This window comes from Anopheles maculipalpis, chromosome 2RL, assembly GCF_943734695.1.
Source record: "Anopheles maculipalpis chromosome 2RL, idAnoMacuDA_375_x, whole genome shotgun sequence".
Taxonomy (NCBI): Eukaryota; Metazoa; Arthropoda; class Insecta; order Diptera; family Culicidae; genus Anopheles; species Anopheles maculipalpis.
The window spans coordinates 83,628,679-83,655,573 of NC_064871.1; the positions used below are offsets into that span (position 1 = coordinate 83,628,679).

At 43.1% G+C, this 26,895-nt stretch overlaps 2 protein-coding genes across 3 annotated transcripts in view; one reads left to right on the forward strand and one right to left on the reverse strand.

Moving 5' to 3' along the window:
• The first annotated feature begins 5,894 nt into the window (after positions 1-5,894).
• LOC126567919 (calpain-11-like) overlaps positions 5,895-26,895 on the forward strand; it is a 31,068-nt gene continuing 10,067 nt past the window's right edge. For both annotated transcript variants that reach the window (XM_050224284.1, XM_050224285.1), the window contains exon 1: positions 5,895-6,054. In XM_050224284.1, the coding sequence (XP_050080241.1) occupies positions 5,997-6,054 (58 nt within the window). In that variant the 5' untranslated portion in view covers positions 5,895-5,996. The remainder of the gene's footprint in view (positions 6,055-26,895) is intronic.
• LOC126567965 (protein kinase C, brain isozyme) overlaps positions 8,555-26,895 on the reverse strand; it is a 247,902-nt gene continuing 229,561 nt past the window's right edge. The window contains exon 14 of the mRNA XM_050224351.1: positions 8,555-8,564. The gene's annotated coding sequence lies outside the window, so the exon portion shown is untranslated. The remainder of the gene's footprint in view (positions 8,565-26,895) is intronic.

The window sequence follows — 26,895 nt, forward strand, 5'->3', positions numbered from 1 at the left end:
ATAAATAAACGAAATAAAAAATGTAATTTTCATTGTCAACATTTTTGAAATTTCAAGAAGCTTTTTTAGCGATGTACGAAACTGTTTGGTAAAGAAGTATCTGACATTATGCCCTATAACCTCGAGACTTGGCCAGCTGAGCTACCAGTTTTCCTTGGTTAATTTGATCGGTAGCAGAACAGTCTGTCCTGAGTACAGATATAATCCACCAAACCACCAGGGATTTGACACCACACCAGCTTCACATGGAAAATTTTAAGTTTTTTTCATAGTCGTTTTATTTATCTTGTTTCTTTCAAACAATAACAATTACGCAACTTGGAACCAGCAATTATCTGCAGAAAATTGAGCCATAGTTTGTTTGGAAAAAATCATATTTAAAATTGGCCTCGGATTTAATTTAAAAATGTGCTATAGGCAAACGTCGTCATTTGAATGATGCAAAAACAGTTCTTACAATATTATAATATCTATTTCCGGACACAAAATCATAAAACGTTTGAGGGATGCGACAATATGAGAAACAAATATTAATTATTAATTTATTATGTCAATGAAGATAGATGCTATTCTATGGTATGCTGTGATCGCTTGAGAATAAAATAATAAAATTCTGATCCTTGTACAGTTCTGCAGTTAGTAAAAATGATAAGAGCAGTCTCTTGGTTTTACTAATGATGCATGTAGGTTCATTAAGATCAAGGCTTAAAGTCCTAACAGTCTTAATGCTCACGAAGAACAGATGAATTGAACTTTTAACGCAAAGTCTTAGAATACATGTGTGTTTTAATAGTTGTTTTTGGGCACATATAATTGGGCTAATACTTTAATAAAACGTGTTTGAGACTAAAAAACAACCTAGGGCATGTTCCTTGAGACTTTTCTCTCTAGTGATTAAGAACTACTTGAAAAATACTTTACATAAATTTATCATCAGTACTTTTGAAATTCGAATGTGTGTTTTCAAATGTGTTACAGATTAGGTTAATATTCTGGAATTTTGTCATGGATTTTTAATCGAAACTAAAGGACCATAGGTAAAATCTATCTTACAGCTTAATAGAAAGAAGCATTACTGATTTCAAACCAGCTACTTATAGATTGAATAACGCACAGAGCAAAGAGGGAACCTCAAATCAAATGCATTTCACCTGATGCACTTGCGCTTGCAATTTTCCGATTCGAGAAAATCAATGTCGATAGCTCGGTGGTATCCGGAACAAGAAAAAAAACCGAGCAAGAGAGATAGAGAGTTTCTGCTCTGTTTTACTAACCTTCCTAGTTTTAACACGATGCATGTCTTGCAAAGGGAAAACATAGGGACATCTTTAACCCCAATTTTTCCGCGACCATGAAAACCATCGGCACACACGAGAAAGCGTTTGCACCACGCGTCGAACCTGCTTGCGGGAATTTGTTTCTCGCCTGACCGATTAGGGAATTTTCCTTCTGTTTGCCTTTCCATCGAACTTGTTATATTTTTTTCCGGCATCGAATCCACGGCGGGAACCTGTTCTCCTTCCTTGATTTTCCCTTTTTGAAGAGTTTTTCCTTTTTGAGAGCTGATTGGGAAGTGGAGGTTTGAATTAATCCTTCAACAGCTGAGAGCAGTGTATCTCTTGCATCTGAGAAAGTATATCAACGTCTGAGGGGGAGACTTCCGAACGGCTGACAAGTCATCGAGTTCGATCATCTGCCAAATGCTTTCTTCACAGCACAGCAATCGATTCCTCGCGCAAAAGCATGCATAAGTGTAATTTGATACACCGGGCACAGTCATTTCCTTTCACATTCTCACCCACTCGTGTGGGCCGTGTTGTGCCCGGTCGTATTGTCTGCTGCTTCAACCACCCGGAAAATTGAGAAAATCTTACTCACACTGCAGTACATAGCGCATATGCGTCAGAAAGACAAAGAGGTCGTTCTTTCTCCACTTTACTTGTATTTGGACGTTCTAAAGCCTCCAAAGTCTCCCCATTTGACTGGGGAGGGGAAGAAGCCAGCCCGAAAGCTGCCAACGTACAGAGGGAAACGGTTCATTAATCATGTGTAAGTGTTGAAAATTGATGAACCGCTACGGGGAGCGGATTTGGATGAACTTTTCCATCTCCATCCAATCCGATCCGATCGGGCACCGTAACCAAACCGCCAAACAAAAGCCTATCAATAGCAGCACCAAAACATAAGAACACATTAACACACAGAAACCGGTACCATCCGGGGGGAGTGCTTAGAATGGGCCAGTTGTGGGCGGTTTCGGGGTGGCAGGTGAGGCAATTCGGGAAGCTCGTCCGATCGCGTGCATTACCCATTCGCGTGACAACCCAATTGTTGTGCCCGAATAGGCATTGCTAAACTCCATACAAATGCGGAAAAGAATGGAGTCGTGTTCTGGGTTGTTTTTTGTCCTACCTGTGTTTTTTGTTGCTGTTGTTCTCAATTGACCGGCCACCAAACCATTGATAAGTTGAGGCTTGAGGCGTTGATCGGTTAATTTTCTCTCCCGTCGCTTAAATCTGTCTCTCCGTTCCGTTTTGTTCGACTACTACTGAACACCAACTTGTTATGATGGATGAAGGCAAAATGGTGCTGAATGTTTTGAGAGGGTGAGTAGGGGGTGGGAAAGGAGCTGGGGGTTTGGGGGTGACTAGCTGGTTGTTGGGGATAGCTGGGGGATGATCAATTTTTCCACGGTTAACTCTCGGCAATTATCGATCAGCACGAAAATGATCAATGGTGAGGTGATCTAGTCAAGTGCGTTCATTCATTTTTCATCTTATCTACGTCTTTCTGCGTATTCGAGTATTGGTATTGGTTTGCTTCTATTCTTTTCTGTCTTATGTCTTATCTTATATTCCTGCCCACTTCGTGTTTTTCTTTTTTTCTTATCTTTTGCTCGATTTTAAATTCATTTTTCATTCTAGCTTCCGATTGTGTAGCGGTAGTGGATAAGAGTTTCGTATCTTTACCGTTTACTTTTGCTGTTTTTATTTCATCTACTTGTCCATTTTTACTTTTCTACTTGTGTGGTTTTCTTGCACGTTCTTTTCTTTTCTTATGCTTATGTTTTAAATTATGAACCCACTATTGTGTGCAGTTATGCGTGCCTGCGTTTGACTTCTTTCCGTTTTTTTTCTTTCTTTCCCATTAATCCTTGTTCTTCTCATTCATTGACTTTAATAGTTTGGGGCAGGTGGGCTGAATGGTACCCAGAATAGCCACCCAAAAACTTCCTCGGTTTGATTTGCTCTACGGGTGCCTCTGATTGCTCTTTCTCCATTTCACTTAATCAACCGCACACGAACGAACATGCTGCTAAGAAACATTGCGAGAAAAGTGTATGAAAGTAAGTCAGCCTGACATGACACCCTCTCTCGCGTAGTTCCACAGCAAGCACCGGGAGGCTGGGAATGAAAAATGCTAATCAAAATCTCACACCTCAATGCCAAGATCTTGTGACCTAGAAAGTCCATAAAAAAGACCATCCCGCCTCTCCCCTCTTCCAACGCTTTCCTCTGACGATTTGTACCGGAGCGAACAGGGGGTTCACTTGCAAATTCCAAACAATTTTAGACTCCATTCACCTTACCTTACCACGCCGAAGTGTCACTAGTGGCACGAATATTTGGGACACCAAGAATGGTCCACATTTCCGGGGAATTTGTGTGTGTGTGTGTTACGATCATACCTCCCCCCCCCCCCCCCCCCCTTATGAAGGTAACAAAGATGAGGTCACAGAAAGAAATAAAACGCACAACCAAGAAACCGGTTCGAATTTGTAATGATAATGTTTGGTAAATGACAGTTTTTCCAAATTGGCATTAATTTCCCTTTCCGAACGATTCGCGCTTGCGTTCTTTGAACACACTTTTTACGACACCCGGGAAACTGCCGGCATAGAGTCATTAACGCTTGTGTAATTTCTTTGCGGAGGGAACATTTATGGATGGAATTATTCCGAAAGAAAAAACCAATAAAAAAACAAAGAATAAACGATTAAACTTTTAACGGCCCGGGTAAGCGTCATTATGTTGTAACATGAATGTAACATGATGCGGACATAGGGGCGGGTTGCAATTCAGGAGTGAGTGTGGGTCTTATCTCACCCCTTTCGCTGGATGGCTGGTCGGCAGGGTATTGGAAAATAATTGCAATCAAAGATTTTTCTCATGTTTTCTCCCGCTTCTTAACAGGCATCATAAATAATTACTCAAAAATATTACAAAAAAAAGGTTTAAAAATTTACAAGGTACTGAAGAAGTTGAAATAGCTGACAAAGAAACATAAACTTAAAAAAGGGATATGAGTTCTTTATAAAAAAAATGAGGCACGAATGTTTATGGGCAGTGAAGAGATGATACGCTCGTTCGTGTATAGATTACACTTTCACGCTGTTTTTTTTTATCTCGTTGTGCGTTTGTGTGTGTTGAACGGAAACATCATAAATTTTGAAACAAAAGAGCCAATGCTAATGCTGCCCTCGCACCACCACACTTCCTCTCCACGCCATTATAAACTCCAGCACCACCGGCCAATGGTTGCGCAATCGCCAATTTTTGGTGTACCATCTTCGATGGGCCTGCCGAGTTTGATGAGAAACCGAAAGCGTCCTTCCCATAATAGGAAAGTCACGCGATGTGTGTGTGTGTGCGATGTTATGTTTGCAGATCGTGCGGGCTTTTTGTTGGTGAAAACATACCATATCCATTCCCACCTAAACACGTGCCATTCGGTATGGTTCATTTGCTTATCGGGGTCCGATTTGGGTTCCGATCGTATCTTCCCTTAATTAAGCGGTTCGATGTTTTTACCGATCTTTTTCATTTTCTTCTGCTGTTCCTTGCTCAATTTCCTCGCTCCGCACGTGCAGGATGTGGGATCGGCTTTCGGATCGGGGTCTAAAAAATTTATGATATGCGGGATCCCATCGCTTTACTTTAAGCGGTTACGTGTGTACCGAAATGTGTACCGAATTCTGGTGTTCGTTAGGTTGATTGATTGATGGTTTAGGAGCTACGAGCTTGCGGTAGCTATTCGTTAGCTGTTGCCCGTAGGAAGAGAAAAATGGGGATTGTTTTAAGATCGAAATCATAAACTACAAGCTGTAAATCGTTATCTCTAAACTCCTTAGCAGTTTACTCACAGTTTTTAGATTCTATTACAACACAAAAAATACGTAAAATATTTGTAAAAAATCACTAACGAAACAATTTCCTCACTATGTAATTCTGGTGCCGTGACTAGGATACTAATAGATTTCTACATTAATAATTCCGCTAGAACTGCTAGAACAATATCGCAAAAAGAAACGTAGCAATCACCCATCCAGTGAGTGTAACAGTGCTAAACAACTCCTCAATACCTTCCCCTCTATCCGGTCTCCTTACCCCACATCCCGTTCTGTGTATTCGTTGACTCAAGTGTAGTGAAACTATAAGATGTATGCGCACATCGTCCCCATTACGAAACATCTCCAGCACGTCTCGTGAAACGGCATTTTAGTACTAGAAATCAATTTTCCTACCCACCCTTCCAGCTATCAGCTATCCTCTAGTGTGCTCCAGTTCGTAGTGTCAGTGATCGCCAAGAATTGTGGCTCCAGGTGCAAGTGTATGTGTACGCACGGAGGTGCTTTTCGGTGTAGGAAAAATCAGTGCCGAACATGGTGGCCCGGATGTTCCGGATCCGGCCGCATCTAGAAGTGGAGCGCAAAGTGTACTGATGTGCGACGTTCGTGTGTTGGTGTACGTTGATTGCAAAATAACAAAAAAATAAGAAATTAGCATGAGGCGTGTGTTGGTGTGCGCGTAGCTTTTGCCAGTTCGATTACGTGCTGTGCAATTGGTTTTTGTTGCGTAGTTGTGGTGGAGAAGGTAAAGGTGGTGATCGGTGGTGTAAAACAGCATTAAATATAATCGCGTATTGCACCTCGGTGGTGAGCTTTGTGTGCTGTGTGCCGGTTTTGTTTTGCCTTGCGGAGAAGCGGAGTCTGCAAGATGCCTGCCGGATATAGAGCAAACGGACATATACCACACCCTGCGAATGGACACATCAGTAAGTAGTGAACATGCGTTTATTGTAATGTCTCATTAGTTTGCATTACGTATGACAATCACTATTTTAATACGATTTTTTTAATTCAATTTATTATAAAAAATATGCGTCAAGCTTAGTGTCCACGAGGTGTCCAGGAGACCCGATTCTTAGTCGTTTCAGTTTAGGGCTTTACAGAAGTCCAAGATCTAGAATTAATAACCATATAGAGACTGATGGTATCATTGGTATCATGAGCTGTGGAAAAAGCATTATTCAAATTCAGATTTTTTTTTCAACGAGTCTTCTAGAATTCATGTGGAGAACAGGAGTTAGAATAAGACGTTCATAAAGACAACTCTCAACAATGCTACACTTATGCAAGTAGTTGAAGTTGCGGGAAATTGTTGTCTAGGGAAATCTTTAGCAGAGAAATCGAAGTCTCTTTTATCAGTAGAACTTTTGCATTGCGGCTCAGTCAGATGTTGGAAATTCGATTGCTTGTCTCAGAGATTAAGTCGTGGGCCTAGTATTACGTCTAGTAATTAGCAGGAGCAATTTGAAGGATCCAGCCAATTCTTTATCACGAGCTGTGGATATCACACAGAAATCACCAAGGAGAACCTCAGTGTGCTTCAACTAGCAATTTTCTATCGAGGACCTCTAACACTAATGACTACCTACAAGCTTTGAAAAGGGTGATACGAATGCTTTAATATCAAGTTAATGTTTGAAAATATTTCCAAAATTAATAATAATTGTGTTGATGTTGTAAGAATCAAACAAATCAAACGAATTGTTTGCATAATGCAACCCAATGTTAGCCCCTCAAAACAACGCGAACCACTCGGCTATAAACTAGTCAAACAGACGGCTGCTGTTTCGTGCGCTACGTACCGGGGCCAAAACGATAGTTTTACAAATGAGGATCATTTAAATATTTTATAAGCATGCGAAAATAGCGCAGAAGAAGAAAACAATACACACACCCGATTTCAAAGCTAGGATTAGGAGCTGAAGCTTGATGTCATTTAGCTGTTTTTTATGTTTTTGTTTGGATTTATTCCGTTTTTTTGTTGTTGTTGAATTCCTCCATGTTCCACAATCACGATGATTGAGGTGATGATTCGGTGTGTGATAATTTTGTTCCGCGAGTTGGAGACTGCGACGTTTTTCTCTCCTTCGCTTTTATTCCGTCGCCAAGATAAACGTTTCACTCGGGCCTGGCCTGGAACCACGTGTGAAGAAATAAAATTAAGATTTTTACGACACGGCTCAGCATGGCCTCAGCGCGGCTGTGTTCTCCTTCACGGTTCCGTGGCTTAGCTAAAAGTACTTTAGACTGGAATATTTTATCGTATATCGCCCAATACCATCATCGGTTTAACCTTGGCCGCGAGGGCTCTGTTGACTGAAATACCATCACGGGCCCATCCCGCCTCGCTCGGGTATGGGATGACTCAGTTTATTTTGCTTTTCGGTGCACCGAGCGAGATATTCGACGGATCAGCTGGTCCGACAGCGATCCCAAGCGCGGATCCATTTCCATCCTCATCCATCATTCGATTCGCGCGCGCTCTTGTGACGGAACCACCCAGGGAACTGGACCCGCCGGGATGATTGTGCTCGTAAATTTTTGTTATTAAACAGCCGCACCGGAGTCGGAACGGGGGTCCGTTTCAATGTGTCGCACTATTTCGTGTTCACCGATTAACATCAGCGGAGTAAAGCGATCAGACCGTGATCTGTGATCCCTGTTCTCCCTGTTTTGCCATCACCGGAGATAATTTCTATAATTATTCGTCCACTCTCGCTCGCTCCGGGGGAGCTCGGGAGTTGATGCTAATGCTTTACTTTGCGCTGGTTGGTAGCAGCTGATCGATCTTCATCTCTCCGCTAGATTATGGGGAGGGTAAAATCGATCAATATTATAAGCCATGTTCGCCGATTTCTCCTCCTTCGACAGGAGCTATTTAGTGCGACTTGCGCAATCAACACGCCTTGGTTGAAGGTTTGGTGGCTTGGTCGCAGTGTTGGTGTCGTCGTTGGACCAAAACGGATACCAAAGGCGGTGTGGGAGAAATGGCATTAGGTAGACTTTCTTTCGATAGCCTAGTCTGATGTGCTGCTGAGATACTTCCTGGTTGTCTGGACGTTTCCAGAGCGTGCGATAAATGACTTAATTTATTGAGGCGTACTTCAAATCGATGCCATCGAAACAATGTGGCAGAAAGTTATTACAGATCTTGATGTAACACCAAAGAGGTGTGTCTGGAGGTATGCAATGTTTTGGATCTTACAAGTCCTAAAGATTTTGCTCAATTTCTAGCCTTCGAAGGTACGGTGACTTAGTCTTTTGGATCGATTGTTGAAGTTTAAGACACAGATGTAGATACCCTGTTAGGAGTCTTTTCTGTGGGCGAATTAATAAATTTGTAACGCTCCAGGTAAATCACACCCTAATCAGCTTCGCTAAAAAAAAAATTTAATTTTAATCATCCATTTGTTTTCCGATTATGATGAACGTTCTCCTTGCGTTCACCTTCATACTCATGCAAACACACACAAACGCGATCAGCAAAACGATTCGATTATTAAAGAAATCAATTAATCAAACGTAATTCAATGGGACGTTCTGACAAGCCGTGCCGGTTCAATTTCGTGTCCCGTGCCCGCCTAAGCGAACGATCCGAAAATTCTTCCACGAAACCGCGTTGCGTGGTAAGCGATATTACGAATTCAACCGACGTTTCCCTACGCGTCTCGATCGATGCATCCGTATGTGACAGCACAATGTAAAGTTTAAAAATAAAAACAAACAAAATATCGCAGCTCAAATTTGGCAACGAGAACGCCGAGCTCTCGAGTTGAGATGTCTTTTTGTCGGTTCGTGTCTTTTGCTGGTGCGTTGAAATCTTTCGTGTAAAATGCAAAATTAATTGCTGCCGTGGGTACAAAAATAAATCCAAAATACCACATAACGTGGTTCAATTATGTTATTAAGGTAAGGATTTTTTTTGTACATCTTTCCTTCCGTTGAATTCTTCGCACTCGTTTGCTTTTTCCCAACAAGGAAACGTTCAATTTTGTGAGACATTCCTAGCATCCTACCAAAAGCAAAGATTTGGAATTTTGTTTTGCCACCCTTTTGAAACCCTCGTTCGTATAACGACAAAGGCAACCTACAAAAAAAATCGAAGGTCATTGTCACGCTAGTGCGGGTGCGCCCCATGTGTTCGACCGCCCGAAGCGTTTGGGAAATTAGTGCGACGACATCGAAACCGCAACCACAGCTGGGCGTGCGCGCGCCCGTTCGTTTGAGCGCTCGTTTGCTTGGTATCGAAAAAAAACCCCTAAATGCCGCATCATAATTACACGCAAATTTGTCATATTTCTTAAGCATTGTTTGGAGCATACTCACACACACGGACGTATCATTCGTGGGCTTACAATGAGCCGTAGAACCATGGGGAAGTTAACGATTTACAGCCTGGGGGATCCAAAAATGGAGCGCAAAAATGAGGAAATCGTCAATTCGATGTGGCAGGAAGATTGTTCAGGAATGTTCATTGATTTGTCTTTATTTATTGTCGAGTGATTTGTTTTCTTGTACAAGAGTCATTATTTTGTATTCCGGTGAATAGAAGTTCTAGGAAAAACGGGTCTAGAATATGGTTTTCAGAGGATAATCATAAAGCTATTTAAAACACAATTTTGTCAGCATCTCATCCAGACTGACTTTAAATCATTCTCTGTACAGCAATACGGGCAAGCACGAAATAAAAAGAATTCTACTGATGATTATTATCATTGTTATTATCAATAATTTGTTGCTTTGAGAAGAAATAAGAAAAGTATAAGCTGTGTGGCAGCGCATCTCTCCAAATGGTGGCTAGAGAAGGAACCTACATGGCAAGAAAAATAAAAGTGTCTCAATAATGGTGAGGCCTGGAGGACCTTAAAGTATCATTATGAGTGCTAACGTGCTGGAGCAACAGATGAAAAATCTTTCGTTGGTGGAAGGTAACTCGACAGAGTCCTGGAATGGTCTTTAATTACCCTACCAGGTCAGTACGACTCCTAGATCTGTTCGACTCCTACTTTGTCCGAGAAGTCGATATCTAATTACACAACGCACCGGTGTGTTAGATCACTGGCTAAATTATTTAATTTTTACTATTTTTTAAAGTTTAGTCTTGATTTTTAAAGCAAAAGCCAATTAACATTTACGTCATTAATTTATTCATAAAAGAGCAATATTTTCCGACCGCAATTTCCTTTTTTTTTGATCTTATACTGTTCTTCAGCCGAAAAAAATACACTTAAATCTTTTATGTGAAATATTTAATTACACTCTCACAATAAAATTATCAATTAAATATGTACCCCACATCAAACAGATTTTTATCGCGCATTCAAATTTCCATCAACCTCTTCCCTTGTGACATACCATACCTCAAATTCCAATGCAATCCTTCTCACGTCTCAAGATGCACTCAGCTGCACAGTTATAAGTTGTGCGGAATGTGTCTTTACCATCGCTGTATCGCCACAATCAGCACCGGTATGCGAATGGATGTGCATCGTTCCGAAAAGGGCGCTGAGGGCGCTAACATAAAACGAAGACGCTTTACGAGCGCAAAGTGGCATAAGCTGCGAAGTCGTAAAGTGACCACCGCAGCGGGAAAAAAACGATGATGCACCCTGATGTGACCGGCGATCCGTAATAGGGTTTGTGATTTGATTGAATTTTGCCGATGACGCTAGATCGTGTAATCGGGTTTGGATAATTATCACTTTTCACATTCCACATTCGAATCGTTTCGTGGGGGGTTCTTTCTATTGCCGTCGACCCGGTACGACGGGAAACGCTGTCGACTTTCTTCTTGTCGTCACGATACAGCTCAATCGGAGCATCTTAATTGTCGCTTCGGAAGCGACCGTTTAAGACGACATTTTCTACCGGAATCGAGTGCGATTTTAAAGTCCCTGCTCGTCTTCACTCGTGGCGGCTGTGGCGTGTGTTGTGAGGGTCAATTTCGTGATCAATTCCGGTTGTTTTGCTTTTTGTTGTGAGATTTTTTTGTTTGGTTTACATGCAGGGAGCAATTTTCCATGCAGTCGCACCACACACACACACACACACACACACACACACACACACACACACACACACACGCACACACCCGTACACCAGGTCGTGCCACTCGTGCACATCCTCAAGGCCAGGTCGGCCTTATTTTCACCTCCTAATGCAAGATCAGTTGAGTCGCATGTCGATCGTTTTCTATTTCTAAATCACCGCTAAAAGCACCATGATCGGGTTGTTGATGAGGAGAAAATATGCAAATTATGCTGCTAGACCGAGCAGCATAGGGTGATCCATAGGCAACATGCAAGATGCAGAGATGGCTGAGATGGAAACGGAAGGAAGCACATATGTCTAATGTATGCAAATTAGCGTGTGCGGCGAGGTTGGGAAAAAGAAATGTAACACCAGCAACAAACAAGCATGTTTTGTTGTTTTGTAAACACACACACACACACACACATAGACCCGCAGACATGCATAAAAAGCAAAAAAGGGTATGCTAAAAGTTACCTCGTATTTTAAAGCTTATGCTAAATTGAAACCATTTCCTTTATCCCCCTTTTGGACATTTGTTCCAGGTGATAATGTTGGATGAGAATTTATTTTATGATCACTAAAACTCACTCTTCTCCCTTCTCCTTCGTTTGCTCGCCCAAAGAACCACTGGAACTTATCATCTCAGCTCGGTTATCGTGTCACATTTACATCGTGCTCGGGGATCTATTTTTCCAACAAAATCACGCCGACACGTCGAAACCCGTCGTTCGGATGTCGTCCGGTTATCATCGTCCGTAAATCGCGTGATCACTCTTCTTTTCCTTTAACCCCTACTGCATGCCGCACGGAACCAAACGAAGCCTTGCAGCCTGCGAGCATCTTAATCGCACAGTGTTGCCCCGGCGGCGACCGAATCGGAAACGAAAGTGGAAAGTTGTGACCTCGCCCGAAGGGAGAATGCAGGTTGACGACCGAGTGATGCTCTAACGCACCATCCGAAGAAATTGTCTCGCAGGAAGGGCGTTCGTTTGATCCAGTTTTCTCCACGGGCGGGAGCTCGCGTCAGACCAGCCGGCAGGAGGGATAAGTGACTCCGAAGTGGACGACCCCAAATGAAACCCACTCCTCGGCTGACCTTTTTCACGCCGGGGTCGGTTTGATGATGATGGCGGTGTCGCCTGTAGTCGTCTTGCTCTTCAACATGGGTCTGGGGGTCGCACTACGCGATCAATCAGTGACGTTCGATGGAGGTTAACAATCGGGCCTGCTTAGCGTGTGAAAATTTGAAGCCCCCAAAATTGGACAGACAAGCTTCGGGGCAAACTGTTAATGGTGCTTCGATGCGCATTTTCCGGTCCACTATTCGGGTCGAGAAAGCTGCGTTAGATTTGAGGGAGTGTAGTTTTTGGGAGGTGGGGGGGGTGGTTCTGGAAAACATGCTGATACTGTGTCCTAAGGGTTTAATCATGCTTTGGTTGTTTAAGAAAAAGTATGCGATCTCTGTTCTTCGATGCTACTGCTTCAGAATCGATAAATCTTGTTGTATGTTGCATGAGAAATACTATAGAATGGTTTGGTCTATCGTCACAGTAAAAATAATTCCTTTAAATACATCGTTTATTGATCTTTGTTCTACATCTAAATCACCTACTTACATTTAGAACTCCACGAGCGTTCACGATACATAATGCAGAAAATGGAAGTAAAAACATTACCTAACAAACACTCACAACAATATGAGCCGCTTTGCCCAGAAAACGAACCAAACCGCTTTGAATAATAATGCTTAACTTATTTGAACTGGCTTTTCGAAATGCTTTTGGAGCGATAATTTGTCGCCCCGGTGAGGCAACACCGCAGCAACAGGTTGACCCAGTCTTCTCTTTCAGCCTCTTCCTGGGCCAGATTATTCTGGCTAATGATTCTAAACTGCGGTCCCCTTCTTTGAGGGGGGAGAACTGTTGCAAAGACCTGCTGGAAGAAGGAAGAGATGGGGAATGGCAAAAAAGTGGGTCATACTTTCGAGGCCAATTTTCCGTTCACAAGCGATCAGCCGCCCAAGGTTTGCATCTTGGGAAGCGTTAAGAGGTTTAGCTTTAGAATTGGAGAATGGTTGTGCGCTTAAGACTGTGCGCTTCATTTGGCCTAGTTGGGCAGGGTAGGGTTGTGTAACTCATAAATAATTCCCTTCACCACAAAGCCTACGCCAGGGTATGAGATGGGGTGGGATGGCACCTAGGCACACACACACACAAATTGGGAGAAAAATTCATTCGAAAAAGGGCACCCGGTTGAGTGTTAGGCTAGGGAGAGGAAAAGAAATTTATACTATACGATTTACACCCGTGGAGTTCTTTCTTCTTGGCTATAAGGGTGGTTGCTCACTAGCAAAGATTAACACCCAGACTCCCTGAAAGAGGAATCAAGAGGGAGTCTTGTTTTTTTTCTTTCCGAGTCTCCCAAGCACACACAAAAAAGCCCGATAATTAATAGATTTAGTAGTGCCTCCTTGGTGCCACGTGTGGCGGAAATGGGTGGCGTGAAATGGAAGTCTCCGAACGCCTTTACCTTTAACGGCTCATTTAAGCCGTCGCTTTTTTTTTCTCTCTCCCAGCTGACACACACACGCACGCCCAAGCTCTAGGTCAGATCGAACCATCGCCGCCATAGAAAAGGAGCAGCACCTTGACGCTAATTGATAAATAATAATCGCCTACCCATGCCAGGTAGGAACACTCCATTGGATGCCAATTTGTGGCAGGAATGTGTGCTTGTGTGTGTGTGCCAAATACGAAATTCCGCCCGAGGATGTGCACAAATTTGTCACGAGCAAACGATGCGAATCGCCTATTTGCACCATTTCCGTCGATCGCGATTCGATCAGTTCGAGAAATACACACACACACATACACAGTTAATGAGCCTCCGAAAAGAAGGCTGAACAATCGTAACGAGATTTTTAAGCTGTTCCTTAATAAAGATAAAAACAATAGAAAAAGATTAGCGCCAAATTAGCAAGTCAAAAAAAAAACGGAAAAAACAATACAAAACAGCACAAAAGACATCAACGCCACAGCAAGTGACGAACGGCTGTTATTCGTAGACGATTTTCACTTCATCAAACGGGCAAAGTAAAAGCAGCAGCGCCCGTTTGTACCGCGTATGCCCTACGGTGGTGATACGGTGACGTGATTGTCAATCAAACTGCAGCCAAAAGAGGGGGGGTGTCTAACTCGAGTGCAAAAAAAGGGAAGCTCCAGGCTTCCCTCGTTGTACCGGAACGCGGCTAGTGTAGGACGGCTGATAGGAGGTCAGCTTTCTTCTTCCACCAACCGGGCCGGCTAACCATGGGTGTGGAAAGTGTCTGTCCGCGGCCGGGAAACTCAATGAAGAGTGAAAATGGCACACGGTGTCTCAGCGCTGCTAGAACAATGCGCTTTTGTGCTCGATTCCACTTTTCCTCCGAGTTTCTTCCGTTTCGCTGCCGTGCGGTGCGCGCGTTTTGTGCAGCTCTTGCTCGTCGTTCGGTATGTAGTTGCAAGTGCAATGCATACATACTCGTGGAAGCGAAGCAAAAAAAAAAGGCACGAGATGCGCATCCCGGGTTTGTTGGCCCATTTTCTTGCCTCCTTTATGTGCCCCTTTCTCTGGCGCGCGCGCGCACACACGCTTACGTTCCCTTCCCCGTCTTTCAGCTCCCTGCTCCCTTGCAGCCCAGGGGATAGCTTCTTCTTGCACCGAGCAACGATGGCATGGTACCACCCGCCACGATTTGCCGCACTAATTTGCTTCGTTTTATTTCAGGTCTCTTGCCACCTGTTCGCATTGATTTTGCAACAAACCAGCACAAACTGCGCAGCTTCGTAAAAGGGTTTCCTTGTGGGCTGCCGGCCGGCCAACACTAATGCACAATTTGTGCACATCGCCAACAACTACATCCGACAGAGGGAAAGAAAAATTATGCCATATTAGAGCGGGCTTAGCTTTTTCTGCCCTACAAGAACAACGGTTATTTATCGCACGCTGAATATTCATGGCACAATCAGGGCCACGATAAGGCAGTGCACCGAGCTCCTCCCCCGAGGGAAGATGTTTAATTTTCCTTTCTTTGCACAAAACTCATCACCTCCCCCGAGGTGGTTATATTTTTCTTCCGCTTATCATTGGTGCGATATCTCTCGTATCGAGCAGAATGGCACCATTTTATCATTTTATTCACCAAGCTGACGATGTGTGCTGAGTGGATGATTCGCGTTTGTGAGGGAGAAATGCATTAAGTTGAACATTCCTCTTGGCTCATTGTGTTTTGACTCGAAAGGTGTTGGAGTAATGGTTTTGGGTGTTCTTAAAAACTTTACTCATGATGTTCGTGGGCACATGTTTGGCTATAAATCATTTTGTACTACGGTTGTGTTGATGGCTGATTATGATGGGAATATTTAAATTTTTCAATGAATAAAGTTGAAGAAACAAGCATAGAGAGCTGTGCTAAGAGTCGTGCGATCATGGCTTTGTGATCACTTTTTTCGTTTTAATTCATTTGTGTTCATTTTAGAATGAGTTGTAGGTCAACATTAAAAAATAATTCTTATTTACTTCATGATGAAAATTGAGCTCTTGCTAATGCTTATTAATGGTTTAATAAATAAATTCATCTTTTCTTGCCATTTTCCGAAGGCAATTTGTGTTTTCATAACACTTTTATTGACACTTAAATGAATAAAATAAACTGCATTCACCACTATCTTGCCTAATATTAATTCAAAATCATTTTTTCTCCCCGTTCACCAAGGTGGCTGAAGCATGAAACGGACTTACTATTCGCTTCTGAAGCAATTCGGTTTTAGTACCGCGAAATTAAATGTCATCGTAACAGCCTATCAAAATTTATACTTTCCCATAAAGCAAAGTCACACTGGCAGAGCTTTCGGCATTAGATTTGGTTGTAAACTACAAAATCAGTTGCCCTATAAAGGTAGACAAATGTGGACCTGTCCTTCCAAATTGGGTGGAAAGCCTTTTCCCATAAGGATCATTTTCCATCTCCGTTCGCTTGCCGGGGACGGCAGAAGTAGAATCGTACATTAGAGAACGATCATCGACAAAATCTACACATTTTTACGTTAAAAAAAAAGTGGTTGAGCTGCGTTTGTCTTCAGGAATGCCGATGGCCGGAGGCGAAACTTTAATGTCTTTCTCTAACCAAAAACGAAATCGAAAACACAGCTCGCCACACATGAAATCGCTCGAATGATGGCGATATTATCGTTCGTTGACTTCGGTATATCCAGATAAATAATCAAACGTCCGTCCAAGTACGGGCCGGTTCGCTTCTATCCTGTCCATTTTTGGGGAGGACGCACACACACACACACGTACTCCATTCGACTGCGGGAGTTGCGGGAAGATCGTCTTCAGGTCTCGGTCTCCCTTAGCGCTAAGACGTTTTGGAGTATGGCGTTTCGAGTGGCTCCAGGAGTCCGTCTGTCACTCGTCACGGCCTACACGGCCGGCGGCTAACGGTCTATATGTGGAAGCCGCGAGCGTGGCATTAGATGGGGTAAAGCTCGGGCGCGAACGGGACGAACGGATCGTGATGAGCTCGAGTGATGGCGACCAAGAACAACACCACACATTGTCAACAGCGATCGCTCACCCACATCGCTCCACCGCTCGTGCACCAGTTCCTTGTTCCTGCACCCACGACGATTGGGCAAGGGAAAGGCATTTGCCGTCTCCTCGAAAGGGGAAACGGAGTGAGTAGGTGTAAATGATACATTCGCGAATTTCTAGACTCGCACCAAACTGCTTAAGAAACAGCAACACTCCAATGGCGCTGGGGACGAATCGCCACCGTTTGTGTGCGTGTGTTTCTTCAACTAGTAGAAAATACTTTTGAGAGGTTTGCTTAAGATAGCCCCCAAGAAGCTCTATTCCTTCCTCTTTGATTTATGCACTCGACAGATTACTCGACCTGAAGCTGTGTTTGGTTCGTTGTTTGTTTTTTTTTTTTCTCCTCCATCACACTCGCTGTTATCGGTGATTGCTTCCTTTTCCGAGCGGTGGTACACATGGTTATTTATTTGTGTGTAATTTGGTCTCACCTTTGGCGGTGATGGTGGAGACCACGTAGATAGGAGAGCGGGAGAAAGGGGACGGTCACACACGGTAATAGGTGGCGGCACATCAAGCGGTTTAGTTTTGTGACGTGAAGAAAAAGCGCTGTTTTCCTGATTTTGCTCACGTAAGGTTAATGTTGTTGGGCTAGGGGCACCTAAGGTTTGATGTGTGGGAAAAGTGAAGAAAAGGTTTGCTGAAATGCTAGTTTTTTTTTCGTTAAAATTATTTTAATTATTTCAATGTATGGTTTACTTCTAAAAATAATATTAGTACGGTGAGCACAATAATTATATGAGTAATTGAAATTATTTAAAATAAAGTTCTAGCTAATTGAAGCTTTTGACAGTGCGGCGACGAGCCTTCATACTTAATAAAAAATGAATTAATGGAAGCTTTTTGTATTGTATAAAATATCTAAATTGAAGTTGCAACAAATTAAAACTTATTGTTAAACATTTTTATTTTTTTATTGTTTTGAAAATACAAGTATTCAAGTAATTTTGTCACACAATATAGAACGATGGTGCATAAATATTATGATGTTGTTGGATATTTGATAGTTATGTTTTATATGAATCACTGTTTCAATAAAGTTTGACAGCGATTCAATTGTTAAGTGTTTTATGACACCAACAATTTTTAAAAATGAGTTAAATGAAGCTAAGTAAAATGAATACGACTCTCAGCCATAAACGGAGGTCCGTAACATAAAACTTTACCCTTTCAAAAACTCTTTCCACATCACTACAAAGAAAACGATCATTTTGAATATTATCTAAAAGTCAAAAAGATAAGACAAAAGGGAAAGGCTTTTATTATACAAAATCCACCATCAAAAGGCAATCAACATTACGTGTGAAACAACCAGTAAGCATCCGATTTCCGATACCGAACCTTCAAACAAACACCCCTCCCCAGTCGTAAACCATTCATGATGGAAGATACCTTTTTTTTGCACTTTACATGGTGCATAAAGTATCAATTTATTAGCCATCATTACAACGCATCATCACACGGACTTTACTGTGACCGATGTGACATTTTATTCGACAGTAACTCGAAAACTCAACCATCGACAGCACCAACAATAATGCAGCTTTTCTTCATTTCCGCCGGCGTTTTAACTTTATGGTGACAAATGACCTCTCCCCTACGGGCGTACACACCATCTCCATTCGCCCACCGAAAACGATCGCACAATTTAACACTTTGTTTGTGGTTAAAATGATGCTGAAAAAAAACATCTTTACCTGTTTTCGGCCAAAACGGCGCAGATAAAAGCAAACCTGTGTTTAACCCATCCTTCGGGGGTGGAATATAAGGGCGAAAGATGAAGCAGAATTGCAATCTAACTTTAATGCCCAAGATAGGGAGGCGAATATCTCATAATTGTATGACAAAAGTGAGTGTGTGTGTGTGTCTACTTTGCTCACACACAATTAGTGTCAATTTTTCATAGCTCGTTCGATTCATTCTTTCGTGGGCTTTCGGGATCGTTCAAGCTGCGTTACGGAAGAAAAAATAGTTGCTCAACCAACCCGAGCAGCCCTAGCTGCATCTGCCATCAAAGGGGTGGGAAGCTAGTGAAATTGTGCCTGCATAAAGTGCAGCACAAGATGTGCTTTTGCCTTCCGGCCTACTATTGTGTCATTTGCGATCGATTTTATATGAGGTAGGTTGGGCTCATTAGGCTGGTTGTGCTTGTGGGCGAGCCGTTCTTCGCTCTCTTAGCCGCGTGTGAATGTGTGAAGGAAGGTTACGCTTCACGCTCGGCAATTAAAACAACGGATCGACGGGTCAAGGTGTGAAGGCTAGACCCGAGGTAATGAGCCGAGATTTAATGTTACTTTTTCTTAACTCAAAATCAACCAGCAAACCACCTGCGGAGGTGGTATCTACCTTAAATCATCAGTTTTAAAAGACCTTTCGCTAATAAAACCATCATTATCTGCTCACCATCACGGGCCACTCTGCGCGATCGATGTCTTCTTCAGGTTCTGGTTAACCTAATTATTTACAAAAAACTCCAATTTTACTGTTTAGTGAACCTACTTTGTTTTCGTCGCAGGGAATGATGGAAAAACTCCATAATTTATTATTCTTGTCAACCGAATTCACAATCAGATGAGCTTGATAGGTCGCGGTGAGTGTGATAAAACAATAATCAGGAAAAGTAATCTACCCCCAACAAAACAAGAGCACAATGTTGACTCCCACACGAAACCCCCCCCCCCCCCCCAGTGGAACAGTTTTCGGGTGGAATTAACAAATGAGGCTACCCCAAACGGGGCTAAGAATGAATTCATATTAATTTCAGAAGGGTCGGTCACACTGTAAATCATCTGTCTCGTTTTTTTTTTACCACCCACCCTCCCCCAAAAAATGGTTTCAAACGGCTTGAAACAAAACAGACGCTTATATAATCCGCCTCGATGCCAGCAAACGATGGGCCGGGTTGTTGTTTATTAATCCGCTTTTAAAATTGTTTGACCTACTCGTCGAATTTCGTCGGAGTCCCAATCCGCGCTGCCCTGCCAACGCGAGAAGAATTGGGCCACCACTCCGGGTAAAGCTCATTTAGCGGCACGCGTTGTTCCAATTGTTTGCCTCCTCAAAAAAAAAAAAAGGGGCTAGACTTCAGGAAGAGAGACAGCACCGATTCCGGACAAAAAATACACAAATCTCCCGCTTCGAAACAAACGAAAAAAAAACCCTAAGTAAAAAAAACAATGGAGCACATTTTCACACGCCCGGTTCGTTATCGGACGGAGGCGTTTCCTGCTGCAAAAGCAGAAAGCACAGCAAACGACATCTTCCTAAAGCTCGGAATCACAACGTCACCTTCAACTGGGTCAAGTGTTAATGAAACCTACGGTGCAGCGACTGCATCGTTCCGTGCAACCAGTGTCACTGTCATTAGCGATTGTTTATTTTGATTCATGGCAACGCTCTTAATGCTGCTGGCTGTAGAAGGTAGCGGTAGAAAGCACGGCTTGCAGTTGATGTTTGCACTCACTTATCATCATATCAACCTGGAGAACGGTAACAATGCAATAGATCTGCAACAACGGTGGCTGTAAGTGTGCATGTTATTCTTTCCATTTTCATCCAATTTCATCGTGCGGAATGATAACTTCCTTCCTGTGTGTGTATGTATTCGGAGTGTGTTACGATTTGTCGGACGATAAGCAGACAGCACGAAGCGAGGGCGTTTGTTCATCTTGATTGATGGTTGTTGGCCGTGCACGTGACCTGCCCTGCAGTGGACACGGAAGCACAGTTGTTTGTACATTTTGACATTGAGCGTGGAAAAAACACCCCACACAAAACATACACCTTTTATCATTGCCAAGCTTCAAACATAAAAATCTTTGATGGAAAAGGTTCGTCGCTCGATGAAGCGCACAAGTCTTTCGTAGTTTTATTCGTTAGAAAATTGGAAATAAAATAGCAAAAATGCAAACATCGTTTGTGTTTGCAAATCAAATCAAAATGGAAAAAGCGTGGGAAATTGCACGCACCTTCAACTTCAACTAGAGCTCCAACCGAGCGGGGAGCAATATTAATGACTGGACGGGGCTTGGTACGATTCACAACTCAATCACACCAGCATGAACCTCCGCAGGTTGCACACTTATCGCATGGTTAAGATCCATTTCGCGTTGTTGTGGCATGTTTAACTCGTGCTATCATAAAGAACGCGCCTTCTCTAACCTTTTTGTGTGTGCGATTTTGTTTTTCCTCTCCATCGCTCGTACACACCTGACCCTCCCGATGGTTTGGTATCTCACCCCCTTTTCACACATCGTTCGCACAGTTTAAAATACGACCTTTCGGAGCGGGGAACGCTAGTTCCCGGAGAGTGATTCCTCCAGCTTTGATCAATGACTGGTTTGCTTTCATTGCCTCCCTGCCTTCTGGCCTCGTTGCCTGAACGCTTCTTTTCTAAGACAAAATCGACCGTTTGTATTCTATGATTCGATGCGCGTACGCCCCTTTTTTTCTTCTGTGGCTACGTAATAAGCTGAAGGTAAAGGTGGGAAAGTGAAAGGAAATTCTTGGCGTTTACGTATGTAGTAGGGAAGGGAAATAGAACGAGGTTTTTTTTTTCTTTCCTAGTTGTGCTTGCTGCTGATCAGCATACTTACGTAGAACATTAGCAAAAGGGTTTTGGAAGTTCTCTCTCTTATTAGATGAGGATCGTTTTTCATACCATGCACGCGAGTTACGGCAATTAAAGTTACGGGGTTTCCAATTGAACGTGACTATCTGCTTTTTTTCTTTCTCGGACAGGTTGAATTGCTGTTTTTTTTTCTAACAAAATATCTATTAGGGTTTGAAGAATTCAGCAAGACAGCTTTTGACTCCATCTTCTTGGCCTGCTTGATCTCGAAGCTCGGTTTTGAAGACCCTCTAAGGTAGATCATATAAGATCATAGTCAGAGTCATAGAGAGAATATTTTTCCTACTCTTTTGTCGACATGCGGTGAGCTCCAAAGGCATTATATTCAGTCCTTTTCATTTCCTAAATGTTTGTAAACGATTGTGGTAATACTTTTCCCCCCGGATAGCTGCTTCAAAATTTTCCTGCCAGTGTTTTTGTGAGCGTCTTCCAAATTGCCTCGTTTCGTTCCAATTGCTCGTGCAATTCCAATGGGCTTCGCCTGTCCTCGGAACTTAGTAGAATTAGTGTTACAAAAGATCTTTAAGAAGGGCTTCACCAGAAACTTTCGTTAATATTGAAAACACGGTCGATATTGAACTTAGGATCCCTAGCACTCAATGTTGCTGGATCCGTTCGATAATCAAGTATGCATCACTAGTTTGGTGGCCTACTGGCCTAATACTATTCGAAAGGATCGAACGAATTTAGCGGAAAATCGTCCGTGAGGCTGTCCGTCGTTTTCTGGCTGGTCGGATGGAATTCTTTTGCATCTGGATGCTCCCGCCTTCCTTTCCTTGATTCCTACCTATGCTCCCTTACATCGCCTGCGTGGTAGACCCGCAGACATCACTTCATTCATTCTCGCCATTCACGGCATGAACAGAACAACCATTTGATACAAATGCATTCAGCTTTTAATGATCCTCACTTACAATTTGATTACAATATCCGATTTGAACTCTAGACATTTCTCATGAAGGCCAACGCTGCTGCTGCACCGACGTACTGACATATAAAGCTTTAAAAAATCTCAAAACCAGTTGACGTAATACAAGGAGTCACATGAGAGTGAGTATAAAATATACATAAAAAAGACGACGAATGGAGAATCACTCCATTCATAAGAATCCAATCGACCAAGCAGATGTACTCCATCATAAGCAGATGTACTTACACATCATTTGTTTTGACACGTAGCGCTACCCAACCCCCTAAATCTGTCTTCGAAGTCAATCCAAAGTCTCAAAGGTAGTGTGCCTGAAACTGCAACAAACATTTTCGCAACAATCTCCACCGACTGTAACGCTATCCTCAAGCGCCGAGGCACCTCACCGACTGCCAATGCAAAAACTTAAGCTGCCTTCCTTTTGCTGCATTATGTTTGTTTGTTTTGTGCGCTAGAATCTGACACCCCGCGATGGAGTTCCGCGTTTCATCGGGCCGCTTCTCGAACGGGGGGTTCTGCTCTGCAGAGCGCGTGGCTCGATCCTATTGCTATCTAATTACGACCTCACCCTGTAACTGTCCGAGGGGGCTCCCTTTCTGCCGCCCTCTGCCAAAAGCATTAAATCCGATATTTAGACTTTATTTTGAAAGCTGACTCCAACGAGTACGCCCAGTCGTACGCATCCAGCGATCCCGTCAATAATGACATTTGCAGCTTGACAAGTTGTCCCACTGCATTGCGTTGCCATTTGCGGTGAGTTTGTGAGGCCGCATTTAAACGTTTTAGCCAAATTACCGCTTGATCGTTCTGTAGTGGGTGCACCCGATTGTGGATTCGGACGTAATCCGGAAGCGGGTGTGGGTAAGCGAAAAGAATGAATTGCGCGCACACAGAGTGAGACGAGCGTGGCACGCAATGTTTCTTCTTGGGCCGCTCCCTGATTGTTCGAACAGCCCTCCGCGTGTGTGTGTGCGTGTATATGTGCCAGAAATGGAAATGGAATGTTTTGAAAAGCTTTGGTTCGATCTCCCTTGGGAAGATGCTTCTTAAGAGACTTGTCTAGTATTTTCCATTCGATGCCCCTTTTCCTAATAAGCTCTCGTGAGGTTTGGAGCCGCGAAAGGGTGGGGTCCAGATAAAAGCAAAACATTCGTACACTCTAGATCACACACACACACACACACGCACGCAAAGTGGAACACCGATTGCGTGTGGCATTTGTTTCCGCAGCCGCTCCGGGAACGCTAAATGGAACAAATTTTGCGGAGACTTCAACGATACTGCAAGCTAGGAACGTGTGTACGTTCGGGAATGGGGGATCCTGCGTGGTTGACCTTCCTATAGGATGGGAAAGAGAGCAGAAACGTCGCTCTTTCTTCTTTTTTCTCCTCCGCTTATCAGCAGTTATTTAACTGACCAGAGGATTGCGTATTGGAAGCATAAATTCGTAGAGAGGAATTTTTATTGTCCGACGCAAGTTATGTTTTTAGTTCGATCTTAATCTGACTCTTCGAAGCCATTTTTATGCTACAAATCAGGTAATGATTTAATGGGGCCTCCTTTCAACGCGTCAGGCTCATAATGTAAAAAAATATTCGATCGAACATAATTGAATCCGATTGAAATATAAATGATCATTTGATTTAATCGTTAACGCTTTGCTTGTCGAGTCGTTTGATGTGTTTGCGCAGCTCGAAACTAAATCATTAAAATGCAATCTACAGCACGCCACAGACACACACTAACGTTACAACGCTTAATGTTTTGTACACTAGCAGCAGCAGCAGCAGCAGCAGCAGCTAACTGTACACCCAGAGAACGTTTTATAGACGCGGAAGCTAGCGTTTCATATGCCACCGTGCGGGTTAATTACGAGAGCAAACTTTTTTGTTTAAGATTTTTTAATTAAGAAAGAAATTCTCTTCATTCTGATGGATCCCATCCACCGTGCAGCAATGTGGGAAAATGGTAGTGAAAATGTGTTTTATTTTTTTCATCATTTTCTATTGCTTCACGCGGCCTCCCGGTACAAATGGTATCTGGTGCTGGTTCTTTCCCTTTCTATTTCCGATCAGATTCCGTATCAAATGTAGCAGATGGTCGAGATTGAACACACTAAAACACGGCACCATCCGCATGCTCCCACAGCATAATTACCTCCAGTGAACCAACTACTAACCCGGCCCAGGCTAGCTGACTGGCACACCTGAAGCACTGTTATTCACCTTTTTTTCCCGAAAGGCGAATGCTGCAAATATCCGCCAACCCAACAGCAATCGAGGTTAATTTCGTCTTACGACTTTGTAGCCGAACAAAACCATAACAACAGCAAACCGACGCGCAAAACCAAACGCACCCAATGTTTCGTTTAACCATTGCCAATAAAACTTCAACGGTCCTAAACACGGGTACGGGTTTCGGTTCATTCGCGCTTCATTGCACCGTGCACAGCATTGGAACACTACAAAACCCCAAACCTTTCCGAGTTCAATAGTTCACAAACCGTGCCTGTACCGCGAGTGGAAAGTGATGTTCGCTTTTCTGGCTTCCGTTTTTCCACCTTGCTAACTGGCACGATCGGTCGTTTTTTTCACTTTTTTCTTTATTGCGGACAGGTAAATCTTTGCTTCCTGCAATAAAAGAAAGCTTCGAAAGATGGTGTATCACCTGTCTGCGAATTATTTGCGCACCATTATAAGGCTTGAAATGGAAAATTTCCAAGTGTTGTTTTTGGCTGCTTATGAAAAGGTGCATTTTCCTCTTAATACAAAAAAAAACAACAACGAAACGAAAAATGCTAAATCATTAATAGCATTTCTACACCGTTTTTTGTATTTCTTTTATTTTTACTTAGATCGCTAGCGCGTCATCGTAAATCAGATAATTGGATCTTGATTGCTATTATTTTCCCTTGCGTTGCATCACCCAGCAGCATCGTTCAAGGCGTAGTTCCCATGCACACCGCCGATCGAAGAAGTCGTACGACCTTTTTGCATTGCGTTGCGTCGGTATAGGCGTTAGATTAATTTCTATGTTTGCATAACAGAGGTTCGAAGAGGATCGATGCAGTTTTTCAGTTGGGAAAGCAAGGGTTTTTTTATTGGGTTGCCAGCAGTTGAACAGCTGCAGGTTTGGGTGTTTTTTCCCCCAATAAATATTGATGCTTTGATTTTGGCCAGCGTTAGGTAAGCGATTGATCAGCACAATTTGTGAAAATCGGTGCATAAATTGCAGCTGTCAGTAAAGGGAAGTGAAGTAATGTTTGATTGTTCATTTTTTCTAACTTGCTGTTAACTCTACAATCGATTCGATCATGATTTATTCATTTGTTAGTAATAGGTTAATCTGATATCGTCCTGCTTACCTGTTTCATCGTCCTTGTTATATGCTTTCTCTGTGTCGCGAATTATTTAGATATTTTTAGCCACTCAAATCACTAAAAAGCGTGAGTAATGTGGATTTTCTGAGTCTGAAATGAATCAACATGAGTACTTTACCCTTGGAGCATTCACTCCGCAATATTCATAAACTTCAAATCCCGTGCATAATTGTTTACTCCTAAAAGCTTTCTCCGTTTGCTAATAGTCGTTATAAAATATTTATTTAATTTCAACACATTTCAATGTCAATAGACAACGGGAGTACAATTCTGCACGTTCAGCTCCAGAGCGAGAACAAAGAAACATCCCAATTATGGCGGCAGCAGCAGCAAAAGTCGCGAGCACTAGCAACAGCAGCAGCAGCAAAGCGGAACATTTATGCATCCGAGCACGCACCGTGGCTGTCTCCACAACACTCCACCGCACACCACCTTCCCCATGGTACGCTTCCACTCTTCGCACTAGCTCTTCTAGTTGCAAAATGTCTGCGCGCACTGCGCCAAACCGAAAACCTCCAGCCGGAGAATGCTGCCGAATAAGGCAAACCCTTTCGGTGCGGTGCAGTGAGGTCCAACACGAGGGAGAGAGGGAGAGGGTTCGTACAGGGCTCGGGCATTAAAACGATATATTAACCTCAGCGCCTCATCGTACGCCGTGGAACCTGCTCCAGAAAGGGAACGGTAATGATTAAAGCTTGGCCACTGCGCCCGCGAGAGTTTTCCCTTTTGCTTTTGCTCCCTTCCCATCGGTGCACGGTTTGGTGGAAGAATTTTCATTCAGAACTCGTCCGGCTTGCCGGGCTCGTTAATCTCCCACTCCGCCGTACCATAGCGATCCTACAAGGAACGGTAAGGCAATAGAGAGGGAGCGAAAAAAAAAGAAGTGGTTAAAAGCGACGAACCTTTTTTTCCCCCGTTTTGTTCATTCGTGTTTCTTTCTCCGTCCGGATTCGGATTGCTCCTGTTAGATTTATCTGCAAGAGTTCAATTTAGCTTTTTCTTTCCTTTCTTCGTTTAATGAACGTCCGAAGTGTCGATGTCATTTGTACAAGTGCTCGCCGATAACAAGTCCCGATAAGCCTCGTAAAGCACCGAGTTTAAGAAGTCTTGCAAGGGACGTGCAAGGGAAGTGCATCCGGAGGAATAGGAGGGTATCAAGGGAG